The sequence below is a fragment of the Gopherus flavomarginatus genome, chromosome 8 (assembly GCF_025201925.1).
Source record: "Gopherus flavomarginatus isolate rGopFla2 chromosome 8, rGopFla2.mat.asm, whole genome shotgun sequence".
NCBI classification, from domain to species: Eukaryota; Metazoa; Chordata; order Testudines; family Testudinidae; genus Gopherus; species Gopherus flavomarginatus.
The window spans coordinates 66,274,982-66,287,514 of record NC_066624.1 but is presented as its reverse complement, the minus strand read 5'-3'; the positions used below and the strand labels follow the sequence as shown (position 1 = coordinate 66,287,514).

The window sequence follows — 12,533 nt, the reverse complement described above, 5'->3', positions numbered from 1 at the left end:
CAGTTCCCATCCTCCTCTACAGCAGGTCACCCCTCTGATGTAGAGCCCATGCCCACTTCATTTAAATTCTCTTCTCCATAGCCCGCTCCCTTGTCTGGTTTGAGCCCATCCGCTGCTGAATCCCCTCCCAGTCTTTAGCCCTTTGCAGCTGGCTAAGTACCTCAGAATCATCACTGAAATCTTCAGTGACCATGGAAGTCGATGACTGACGAGGGAGTTTGGTTTCATACACCATGATGCTCCACCTATTGAAATAAAACCATTGCAACTATTACTACCAAGCTGATGGCTTCCTTGCCATGAGAAATACAAACAACCGGGGACTAAGACAGAATGAAAGGGCTTTTTATATGACCTGAATGAAAGGCTATGCACATGAACATTCAGAATTAAAAAAAGACTGCATTCCTATAGATGCATGTGTCACATACAGAGGTGCTTAGTGTCACAGCATGTCACCTGTAAAGGGGTTTGAACTGGGGGAAGTGAAGGAGTGATACCCTCCAAACAAACATCCCTTTCCATCCCCACGTCCCTAGTATTCCCTATTCACTACCCTCACCTTCTCTAACAGAAAAAAACTGCAGGTTTTGCTATGAGAATTTCCATGGTGCAACTCTCAAAGGCTGCTGCAGACATATTTTTTAAGTGTCAGCTTGATCTAGAAATAAACACTAGCAGTACAGATGTCCACTTCAGCTTTCAGTTTTACTTTTTGATTCAGACATGAAATAGCTATTTCAAATGCTGAGTGAACACCTGATGGAAAAATCACAGACTGTAATGCAGCCAAGTTACACTGAGAAGATTTCTGGAGTACAGAGATTGTAGATCGTGTCAATTTCACTATGCTTTCGAACTCCATCACCCAACTTCTAGACATGACATAATGCTCAAGACTATACTGGGGGATAGGGAAGCGGATGTACAAAGTGACATAACATCCTTGCCATATCTAACTACTATGAGTTTATTGCAGCCTTAGATCTCCTCTGATCTTCCATACCAAACTGTGTAGTGGTTTGGGACTACGTTGAAACCACCAAACTCATTTTACAATCATCACTGATGCATGTGTAACTCTGGGCAGTAAGGGGACGCCTCTGCCTCTCTCCTGCCAGGTGTAACTAGTCACTTCTATATTGCACAATATCTCCTTGGAGCGATTATTCTGCAGGGGTAATAAGCAATGTAAGACTGCTTCGCCCTGATAACTGGGGGCAGGATTATAATGGGGAACCACTGGTGAAACTAGTCAGTAATTCAGGCAAATAATAGTCAGGAACAGTATGACTGTCCTGGCAGGCTGATGTCTCCGAACAGAGCTTAGCGCACACTCCGGTGGCAGAACTTGAGTCAGAGATGTGAATGTGTGGTTGGGCAGACACTCACCTGTCCAGCATTTTGGTACTGGCCCTCTCCAGCTTCTCCAGGATCTGTGGTAACTGGGTGTCGTCATCACATGCAGATCCCCAGCCTAGCACCCGGGCAAGATCATTTCCTGTACCCAGGGGAAGCACTCCCAACTGGCACTGCACCAGGAGAAAAGAAACCAATATGGATATCCAAAAGAGAAAATGCAAGCCCCATCCATCCAAAAATAACACTGAGAAGAACCTCACTGATTCCCAACCTAGATCAATCTCTGAGAGAAAACTAGACATAAGATAAAGAGGATGCCAGCTAGGACTGACCACAACCAGAAGAAGCTGTGAATCAAGAGAAGAGTAGATTCCAATGATACTCCTGACCTATTCACTACAAAGAAAACCTCAACAGCTGGGCAGAGCTCAATATTCTCATTTTACACCAGGTGGTGCTGTTGCATTTCCTAATGAAATGGCACAGGGATCTCCAGGAAAATCTCCAGAATTAATACAACACACAGAACACTTACTTTGGGAAAGTATTTAGCTATTCCTGGACTCTGATACCAAAGGGACTCACACCCTCTCCTAAAATTACTAAAGGGACTGGAGTAGGAGCGCTGGCCTTTTGGGAGCTAGACCCAGCTCTCTTCCGGGAGAAATCTATGTAGGGAATGGTGTAGGAGCACAGGCCGAGCGAACGCTCAAAGCTACTCCAATACCTGGCTGTCACAGGAGGGAACTGTGTAGGAGGACTGACAGTGAGGGGTATCATTGTTAGTGTAGTGCCCGGCCCCATTCAGCAGAAGTTAATGCAGGAGCACCAGCTACAGGAAGCTTTTAGTTGCTTCACTCCTGGCACAACTGTATTTCTGTCTGATCAGAGTCCTCTTCACCCGTGGTTGTCTGTTCTTCATGCTAACACATGGACAAGCCCTGTGGGCAGGTACCTGTTTGTGAAGATTGAGGCTGTCAATTTCGGACAGAACCCATCCAACACTTCCATCCCCACCACAAACCAGAATCCGGAAAGTGTCAAATTTCTGGAATAAACGTAAACTACAGGAGGAAAACAAAAAACAGATGGGAAGAATAATGTGTTACTAAAGAAACAAGAGTGATTAGCTATTTCAATCTGGGTTACAAACTTTGCTGGGTAGCTTTGACTAGGCTGTTTTTTTCAATGAACACAAGTCACTGCTAGATTTCAGGTGAATTTGAATTCTTCATTGTAAAAAGGAAGTATAAATACAGCTATGTGCAATGTTCATATCTATTCACTGTACAGAATGGAGAATCTATACCAGGGCACTCCACTTCTGCATCAGCCTACTTTACTCTCAACAGCAGAGGAAACAAATATTTGGTAGTTGATAATCTGCTGAATTAATACCTGTCTGCAGATTTTTGGTGTTCTGTATACAGTTAGGTTATTTGTCATGGCTTGGATTGTTCTGAATTCAATGCCTCCATATTCAGGGCCATGCCAATTAAAGAAAGACTGCAAGAATGGGGATTCAGTATATGCAAATGTTCAGGAACAGACTAAACCTAACAATTCTCTCACAAAGGCACTCTGCAAATCATTGCTCTGCTGCCTTGTCTGCTTTGCAACCAGGAAAACAACTCACCACCAAGAAAAGTGTAACTTTCTCATTCATCTGGGCTAGTATGGACACTGTTCAGAATATTAGGCCTAAAAATCAACCATTTTTAAAAGCTGTCTGTGGTTCTTACTGTAAAGCATCTAAGGGTATTGCCTGTACTAAATAAATTTGCTACTGCACTACAGAAAAATCATATTACTGAAAGCAATCACCACCGCATTGAGAAAAAGCTCTCATAGATGATGGCATTTTGTGGTGCACAGTTTGATTGGCATGAGTTTGAAATTACTCAGCGAACATTATACCACACCACCATTTATTTTATTATTGCCACTTTCTTTTTCTAAAAAAAAGCAATTTTAAAAATTTGATAAAATTATTTGATACTATATGTAATATCCCTCCCCGCTGAAAACATGTGCCTTAGTACCACAAATTCAACCATACAGGTAGAGAGAGGAAATAACTAGTATTATTTAATTTTATAATCCTCTAAAAATGATCTAATATAACTTTTCCATCAATCAGGATGCTTCAGTTTTCTGGTCCACTATCTTGCAACCTGCTAAGGTGAACAAAATGTCTATGGTAGCTACAATAGTCCACGAGCTATTAGATTTTAAAATGGTCATGGTCCAGGAGTGGATGCTGCCTGATTTCAGACCCCAACTTAGTACGGTTTGAAATTCCTGCTTTTACTAAAGCCATATTGAAGGAATAGAAAAGGAAACGTGTGATGGGCTTTTTTTCTTTAAAAAGACATTCTCCCATGTGAACGAGGCTCGAGATGTTAGAAACAGCCTAGGAGCAATGACTTAGTGGTCAGGGTGGAGGTCAAAGTTTATTCCATGGATGTAATTTTTATTTGCAGCTATTTCTATACAGCTCACTTTGACAGCATCCAAGTGCCATCTACAATATCCTGTTTCTCATCATAGCAAATGCAACAGTAATAGTTAGATCAGGATGGCTCTTAGAAGCCTGTCTTCACATAACTTGCTTTTTGGGGCTGAAGCTTTCCATGCCTGGTCTCATCCCAGAGGGGAGCTTCTGGAATCTCAGGGAAATCCTTCAGCTGTTTTGCAGTTATTGGAGAATGGAAATAACATATTTCAACATAAACATATGGTTTTGGCTGATCACTAACTCAATAACAGCTAGGGAAAGCCCCTCCACCCTCTTGCTAGATTTTTTTTTTTTTTGAGTGGGGGCGGGAAGAGAGAGAGAGAGATTTCAAATCAAAGAGTTAATCATTGCTGTTTCTTTGATATTTACAAGGAATCTGCTCATCCAGAGAATATTTCCCTACCCAAGGTGAGGTCCTCCATTCATAAGATCAAAGACCTGTGCTGGATTCAGCAGCTGTTTGAATCTTCTTAGGAATTTGACACCCTGGTTGTCTCCACTTTTTGAGTTGACAAAGACCAGCAAGGGGCTTGTGCAGGATGGGGGGCAAGTGGCTTTCCAGAACCCTGAATGGGAAGAAGGAACACAGAAAAGGTGAAGCTGCACTAGGGGAGGGGCAAAGAAAGAACCCACCTAACAGTAACGTTCTCCAAGCACAGGGATGAAGAAGTTAATTCTTTCTCTGAGGTGCTGACATTCAGAGTAAATGCCAAATGGACACAGCACTGAATCCAGCACGAACCACCTTCCACCAATCATGAGGTCAAATGTTGCAGTTCTTCTAGCCAGATGCTTGAATTGCCAGCTTCCCCATCTCCCCAAAATTGCATTTTGCAGTATGAACAACAATAGCTGCAGCAAACTTTGGCGGCAACAGCAAATAAACTGAATGCAATATCAAAATAAACAGCCCAAGGAACTCAATACTGATAAGATCATTCATTCTCATGCTTCAGTCAAAACCTCCAGTTTGGGTTTTACTTGAAATTTTAGCAGAAGTCATTTTAGGACCTTGGAGTAAAAATATCTAGTTGAAAGGCCTGCAGCTGAAAGAGAGAGGGGAAGATATTAGTGGATACTTACCATCTGAATCAATGCTGTTCAGAGCCGTGGGAGGGATGACAGATACTTTACAGAGGCCAAGGGGGCACTTAGTTGGTAACAAGTCTTTACAGGTTGTGTGTACCTAAAATAATAAAACTGTATTCAGCCAGCTCCTTCTAAATCCTATTCCACAATGCAGAAACACATCCCACTTTAAAAAGAGGACTTGAACAGCCAGGAAAGAGGGAGGGCATCCAAAGAAACGAGAATCAACAGTATGAAGTGACCAAAGAGATTTTAAAGAAAGCGATCTAAAGGCTTGTCTACTTGAGGATTTAGGCCACTTAACTACATGCGTGAAGTTAATGTACATAAACTGAAGTGGACACTCAAATTCAGAAGCAAAGCTGCCTTAATTCATAAGCTACATTAAACACAGGTTTAAAGCATTTTCACTTATGCACATTAACTTCACACCTTTAGTTAACTGTCTTAACTTTCCTGAGTAGACAAACCCAAGGGTATGTCTACCCTTCAGCTGAGAGCAAAACTCATGCTAGCAGGGCTTGAGCTAGTGTGCTAAAATTAGCACTGCGGATGTTGCAGCTTAGATTTTCAAGCACACTGATCCCTTGGGTTCAAGCTCTTTTGCCTAGTCCAAGTCTCTGCAGGAGCGCAGTGTCCACAGTGCTATTTTTAGCAGGACAGCTCGAGCTCTTCTAATGAGAGTCTGTCTACCTGGGCTAGGCAGATCACTCCTAGCTGCAGTATAGATACACCCCATGCAGCAAACTGGGTTCACAGTGCATTCATCTCTTCTCTTAGCTTTCCTCAGCCCTTCCTGTTTATACACGCTGCCTTTGCTTTCGAGATGGACGCTTGGCACTCAGAGCACATGATAACAAGGTTGGGACCCACAGGGCCAAGTTAATCCCCGGTATAACTTCACCTACCTCGGTGGGAACAGCTGGGTGCTCAACATTTTTGGAAATCAGGCCACTTGGGTGCCTAAATCTGGATTTAGAAGTCTCACTTCAGGCACCCAGTTTTCAACATTTTGGCCCAAGTGGGGACCCAGAAAGTAGGAATAAAATGAAAAACTGGGACAGAAAAAGGAGCACTGAAAGAGGGAACACAGAGAATGGAAAAGCAGAGAGAAGGGAGGAAGTAGGGTAAATATACAGTGTGGGTGCAACTGACATGGTGTGGGGTAAGATAAGAAAGAAAAGAGGGTGAAAAAGTGCCCTGCACAGGTAAACAGAAATTAGGTTAGTGACCTTTTGCTCCTTTCTGATGTATGGAGAAAGCCCAGCATAAGGGATATTTTGTTTTTAATTTCTGTTGTTTATTTTTAACATGAGAAATTCATGTACTGCTTTTTTTCCTTAATAGCAGGATTTATGATGTCACAGATATTAAGCAAGTGAAACCTGTTGAATTGGGAGGGGAAATGGTTTTTATTGCAGTGGTTTAAAACTCCCTGATTTGTTGTTTGTTTCTGTTAATACCTACTTAGCTCTAAACAGTGGTTTGTAAAAGATTCATCATCTCTACCCACTGCAGCTAAGGGCCAAGGACACGCCCTCTACACTTTAGATTCTTTCATCAAATACCTCTGGTAAAAGGATGATGGATAGATATGACAATCCAGGTATTTCTAAGGGAACACACGGGCAGAAAAAAATCCAGAATATTTTTGGTGTGAAAAAGCTTTTCAGGCCTTATATATTCACATCCCAGTGAAGCAACTAGGCAGAAGCCTTACTTCTTACCCTTTGCAGGCCACCTATGACATAGAGAAGAACATGGATACATTTGAATGAAAGCTTGGCCTGAACTGTCACTTCACACAAACAGCAGTAACAGAGCACACAGCCAGGTGTACACTGAGCAATGAGGAAATGACACTATCACAGAGGTACACCACGTTCACTCAGCTTACCATGGCTTTGCACCAGAGGCAGCGCCAGTCTTGTAAGCGCAGAACGCTGCCACATGTTTTATCGCACACCATGCATTTGGCACTCACGGGGAGGTTTCCTTCCAGCCACTGGTGTGGCATTGAAATCTGCAAACCAAGCACAGAGGGACCACTGTGAGATTTCAGACTACAACTCTAAGAATATAAGACATGGTGTAGCAATGAGACACACCCAGATGTGACGCTTGAGGCCAGCAAGGGCAATCTCTAGGAACACCTATTTATCGATCTTAAGTACTCACATGGGACTGAGGCGCAGATAGGCTAAGTGACTTACCCAAAGTCACAAAGGAAGTCTGTGGCAGAGCAGGAACTTGAATCCAGGTCTCCCAAGTCCTAGGCTAGTGCCCTAACCACTGGACCATCCTTCCTTTCCCAAGACTGAGACATTGGGAACCACACCCTTAACTAATCAACCTCAAAGCACCATGTTCTGATGGTTCATAACTCTAGAGTTATGTCTCTGGCCATCATGGAATCCTATCAATATAACACATGAATAATAACAGAAGGCTCTTTCATAAAGAACACCACTTTCTGACACCAAGTGGCTTTACATACCATTTGCATTTAAAGACAAAGTCGGTTATTTCCACAGGACAGTTAATTGTACAGAGTATTTGCCAGCCCCGGGCCATGCAGTTCTGTCTAATTTTTCCACCTCAGGACTTGGGGAAAGAAGGCTTCAACTGTTTCCAGTCGTTCCATCCCGACGTCTCAAAAGCAGCATGTGTGGAGGTACATATGCAAAGTAGACTCCACAGTTCCAGCTATTCAACCCAGAGGGGACATGGTCTAGGCCAATACATACCCCATCTTCATCTTCAATGATATCCTTCCCAATAGACGCCAGTGTCGTCCATTTGCAGTTGTTGGTTGCCCGGACAGCACACCGCTTGTGAGCTTTAAACTTGCATACTAAAGAGGAAGAAAAATAAATTAATCCGGCCACTGAACACATACAGTATGAGCATAAAGGTTGACTGAGCAGTGAAACACAGAGCTTTAAATGTCTGCTCCGAAAGAGTGCACCCTCTGCCTCGTTAGCAATGGCAAAATTATCAGAGCTTAATGCACTGAGTTGGTTAAAAACCTCTATTTTGCTCTAACTGCTAACTCTTGCTCCTCATTTTCACCACTGGATTGTACAAGGGTTAATTATCCCCTTGCTAAATATGACATGATATGTACAGTAAAATATGCCTGCACCCCTTTATACACCATGGGTGTAACCTTCTCCACGCTAGAAGTATGAGCTGCAAGAAGCTGTAAATGTCTCCTATGCCAAAGCTGAGCAAAGATTAACCTCCTGTGATTCAAACACTTACATGCACTTGCTGCTGTGGATAATAAAAAACACACTTTCAATTTGATTCTTCAAAAACGGATACTTTCACACTTTGGATCTGGAAAATTCTAATATTCTATAGAAATGATTTTGGCAGATGAAAAATAAGTGCTTCACCACACCACTGCCAGAGCCAACAACGTAAGAACCAAAATTAAAACTACACACACTGTCATCTTCATACAACCCTCTAAGGACCAGATCCTGCATTCGTTATGCACCCAGCAAATTCCCCAGGAAGCCAACAGGAATCTGAGAGCAAAAGGAATGTAGGATCGAGCCCATAAGAATTCCATTCTTACATACTCTGTAGCTTTCTGAGTGCTCGGTGTCACTTTTCTTCTGGCCCATTCTGTAGATAGTGAACAACAGTTCCATTGTTTTAAATGATCTCTGGAATACAGTAACAAGTCACTCTGGCAATATGCCCTGAGTGAGAGACAATAAAGTGCTTTTACCTTCACATGAGAGTCCATGCGATGTGACCCCAGATAATGCCTCCCGGCACACGTTGCAGTACGTTGGCCGAGCATGTGAGCAGGCGTACCAGTTATGCATCCCTGAGAAATGGTCCATACTGTACTGCGTAGACTTAAAATAAATACAGGACAGTAAACCTTAAGGTGGAGGTTGAGAGTTTTCCTAAGAGAGAAACTCAAACATAACAGACAGAAAAGGCAAAAACAGCACAATCTTTTCTAGGGGGTAGGGAGAGAGCAGGCTTTGTGCAGTTAACACACTAGGCAGGCTAAGCACGTAGAACAGGGTTTCTCAAACTGGGGGTTGGGACCCCTCAGGGAGTCGCAAGGTTATTACATGGGGGGTTGCGAGCTGTCAACCTCCACCCCAAATCCCGCTTTGCCTCCAGCATTTATAACGGTGTTAAATATATAAAAAAGTGTTTTTAATTTATATGGGGGGGGTCATACTCAGAGGCTTGCTATGCGAAAGGGGTCACCAGTAAAAAAGTTTGAGAGCCACTGCCGTAGAAGGACAAGGAGTTAGGTTGCTACAGACCAAGCACCTGGCTACACTGCAGTTGCAAGAGGCTGAATCCTGAGCAGGTGTGACAAGTCAGGGCAATGGTGGTAGGCTGACACCAAGCAGTTGAAGACAAGGGGTGCGAGGTATGTGTTCTGTACCTACCTATCCTGTGGTAAGTGTTCTAACACTCACCAAGAGGGGAGTGTACAGAGTACAAAAGTCACAGTAAGAGGAAGCTGTACACAGGCAGCAGTTTGGAGGTTTTGTATATAAGATCTGATCCAATGCCCACTGAAGTCAATGAAAGGACTCCCATTAATGGGCACTGGGTCAAGCCTGTAAACAGATGCTATTTGGGAGGAACTGCACAAAATGCAGCTGGTAAATAAGAGGGTTCTTCTATTACCTCAAAATGCTCACGGTTCTGTATAGTCTTCAGTGCTGCAATCCAATCTTCCATCTCTTTTCTGTTATCTGCACAGAGGATGAGCTTCCGACACGGGGTGATAACCTGACAGGACAGAGAAAATCACTACGGTGAGTCCCAGGGCTGTTAGGAAGAACAGAGAGCAGGGAACATGGAATAAGAACAACCTTTATCACATGAAATTAAACTGCTTCTGAGGACAGCCTCAGCAATCAGCTGTGTATCTCTGAGCAAAGAGCAATGACACTTTAATGGTATTGCTTGCCTCTGAGGCCAATGCTCTTTTTCTGTAGGTTTTACAGAGCTGAAGAGTTTTTTGTTCCTACTCTGACTCTTGAATTCACTAATAACTAGAGTTTGAGAAAAGCACTGGAGAGTCATCCAAAGAACAGCACAATACAGAAATGAATCATATATATATCAGCAATGTCAACATATTAACTGCATGGATATTGCATGAGGTTTTTAAAAAAAAATTGATGGAATTTTTCATATTAATTTGAACAATATTAAACCAATTTCTATTTTCTTTTGTTTACATGGCAACATGCCAACTTCTACCAGTTAACATTCCTATGCAAAATATGTGGCACACTGGAGTTAAGGCTGCAACTCTCTATTACTTAAGAACCTCAAAACCAGGATATGATCCTGTCCTACAACAATACACACTTTCATCACGAGTGACTGTGAAAGTTGCAAAGCAACCCAACTGACTGTCTCACTCTTACTGGCCTTCCACTCCATGAGGTTTCTCTCCTGCTGCTTCCTCCATCATGGCCACCTGCTTTGCGGCCACATGGAGTTTATAAACTTCTCACGGAGTCACCAGGCCAAAGCTCTGGATCTAGGTTATATGAAGCCAGTCAGGACTCTGGTGTAGCATGCCTCCTCTCTCTGAGCATTCTGTCACCAGGGCAAGAAGCTTACACAGCTTCGATATTCCTGGATCTGACCTCAGAGCATTCAGCATCCCTTTCCAAACCGTGCGCCTCCTGCAGCGAGTCCACTCAGGCAGGACTCCTGGGGAAGCCAGAGGGCCCTGCACCTCAACTCCAGTCAGCAGTGACTCTCAGCCAGCAAGTAGAACAGAAGGGTTTATTAGTTGACAGGAACACAGCATAAAACATAGATTGCTAGCACAGAAATCAGTGATTTTCTGCTAAGTCCATCTTGGGGAGTCACAGGCCAGACGCCCTGGACTTCCCCTCTTTCAGTTCCCCAAGCAGATTGCCAAGCTACCAGCAATCCGACCTCCGACACTCCCGTTGCTCCTCCTCCTGGTCTTTGTCTTGCTTCCCGGGCAAAAGAGTCACCTGGTTGCATCCCTCTCCTGGGTCTCAGGTTATGAAGGGCACCTGCCATAGCATACATGCAGACAGCAGGAGCAGCCTCACCGACCCCAGAGGGTCTCAGCCAAAGTCACACATCCTTATTCCCGCCACCCAGGCATTGGTGTATCACACAGGGAAACTGAGACACACCAGTATTCATTCTGACAACAGCTCTCCCAAATGTAAATTCTTGCTAAAACCAACAGATTATAGATTAATCAACCCATTTTGGAGTTGGGACAAGTGAAAATAAGTTTAAAAATTAGGAAAATATTCCAAAATTGAGATCATCATATCGTTTAACCCTCTTATCTCCAGAAAGCCTGATTTGATTTACCTCAAACTTTCCATAAAAATTCTAAGACTACACCTGACAGAATGGCTTTGTTTGGGTTAAGATAAGGTAACTGTGCATGTCAAAAACAGGCTGATAATTGTGGGCTGCTCTCAACTTTAACATTGCTCCGTAACAAACCTAAAAAACTATAATTCAAGACAGCCCTAAAATCTGCCCTATAGACTTTTAACAATAGTATCTGTGTCTAAAGTAGCATGGGAGAGAAAGAAGATTTAGCTGGAAAAGTTCAGTGAATCTAGCACATTTGCTGCTGCTTTATCCAGGTTTAATCTTAAAATCTTCTAGACAAAGTCATATTCTGAAAAACCTAACACTGTATATCCCTGCAAATGGATAAAATCACTACTGGAGGAAGAAATAACAGCCACATTTAAGCACGGACCATCTGTATAGAGAATGTGAAATCTTAGATTTAATTTCCGCAAGAACTATCTTATTGAGAGAGTGGAATGGTTAATAAGACCTGGTCCAGATGAAACCCTTAAGGGGGCTCAGGCCAGGGCTGGTGATTTCAATAAAGACTGACCAAGAGTGGCTCCATTTTTTCAAACGTGCATATAAAAAAATGTTAATTTTTTTGGTGCTGTGAAATTAAACAATTAAATATCATGGCGCCTGGATAGGAATACAAGTAGATATAACTGAGAACTGGGGTTAATTTGCCTGTAAGGAGAACTCCAGACATGTTTTCAAATGGGGCAAAAGGACTTCCTCCCAAAATTAAGCAGATTAAGAGCTAGAGGAAACACAAATATTTCTCCTCCCATATTAAAGCAATCTCCTCTGCCCTTAGATTTCACTCATTTCTTTCCTCCTTCTCTCTCTCTTTTTAGTTCTTGGCATTTCCCCCCTCTCCACGCTACTTGTTTCATTCTTCTCCCATTTCCTATTTTGGTGGAATGTAAATCTCTCCCTAATAAATATTAATAGGAAAATAGATTTTTCCTAAACATTTCTGATCCAAGATAGCCTCCATATTCCACTCACTTCCTATTTCTTCCATTATGGCTCATGAGATGAATTAAAAAACAATCAACATGCCTGTTAACCTATCAGTTTTCCACAGCCAAATTCCAGTTTAAAATTAAACTTCTTCTTTATGCCATACAATATTGCAATAGTAGATCAAATACTGGAAAACGCGTATGTAACTGATGGCAAACAAATATTCACCTAG

The 12,533-nt window shown here is 42.6% G+C and overlaps 1 protein-coding gene across 6 annotated transcripts in view; it reads right to left on the bottom strand.

The window, feature by feature from the left end:
* The window catches only part of DGKD (diacylglycerol kinase delta), an 84,279-nt gene that overhangs the window by 31,265 nt on the left and 40,481 nt on the right, over positions 1-12,533 (bottom strand). For all 6 annotated transcript variants that reach the window (XM_050965255.1, XM_050965256.1, XM_050965259.1 and 3 more), the window contains 9 exons: positions 9,644-9,748; positions 8,712-8,844; positions 7,717-7,823; positions 6,867-6,992; positions 4,964-5,066; positions 4,284-4,446; positions 2,318-2,426; positions 1,393-1,532; positions 161-245 (listed from right to left, as the gene is read on the bottom strand). In XM_050965255.1, coding sequence (XP_050821212.1) covers positions 161-245; positions 1,393-1,532; positions 2,318-2,426; positions 4,284-4,446; positions 4,964-5,066; positions 6,867-6,992; positions 7,717-7,823; positions 8,712-8,844; positions 9,644-9,748 — 1,071 coding nt within the window. The remainder of the gene's footprint in view (positions 1-160; positions 246-1,392; positions 1,533-2,317; positions 2,427-4,283; positions 4,447-4,963; positions 5,067-6,866; positions 6,993-7,716; positions 7,824-8,711; positions 8,845-9,643; positions 9,749-12,533) is intronic.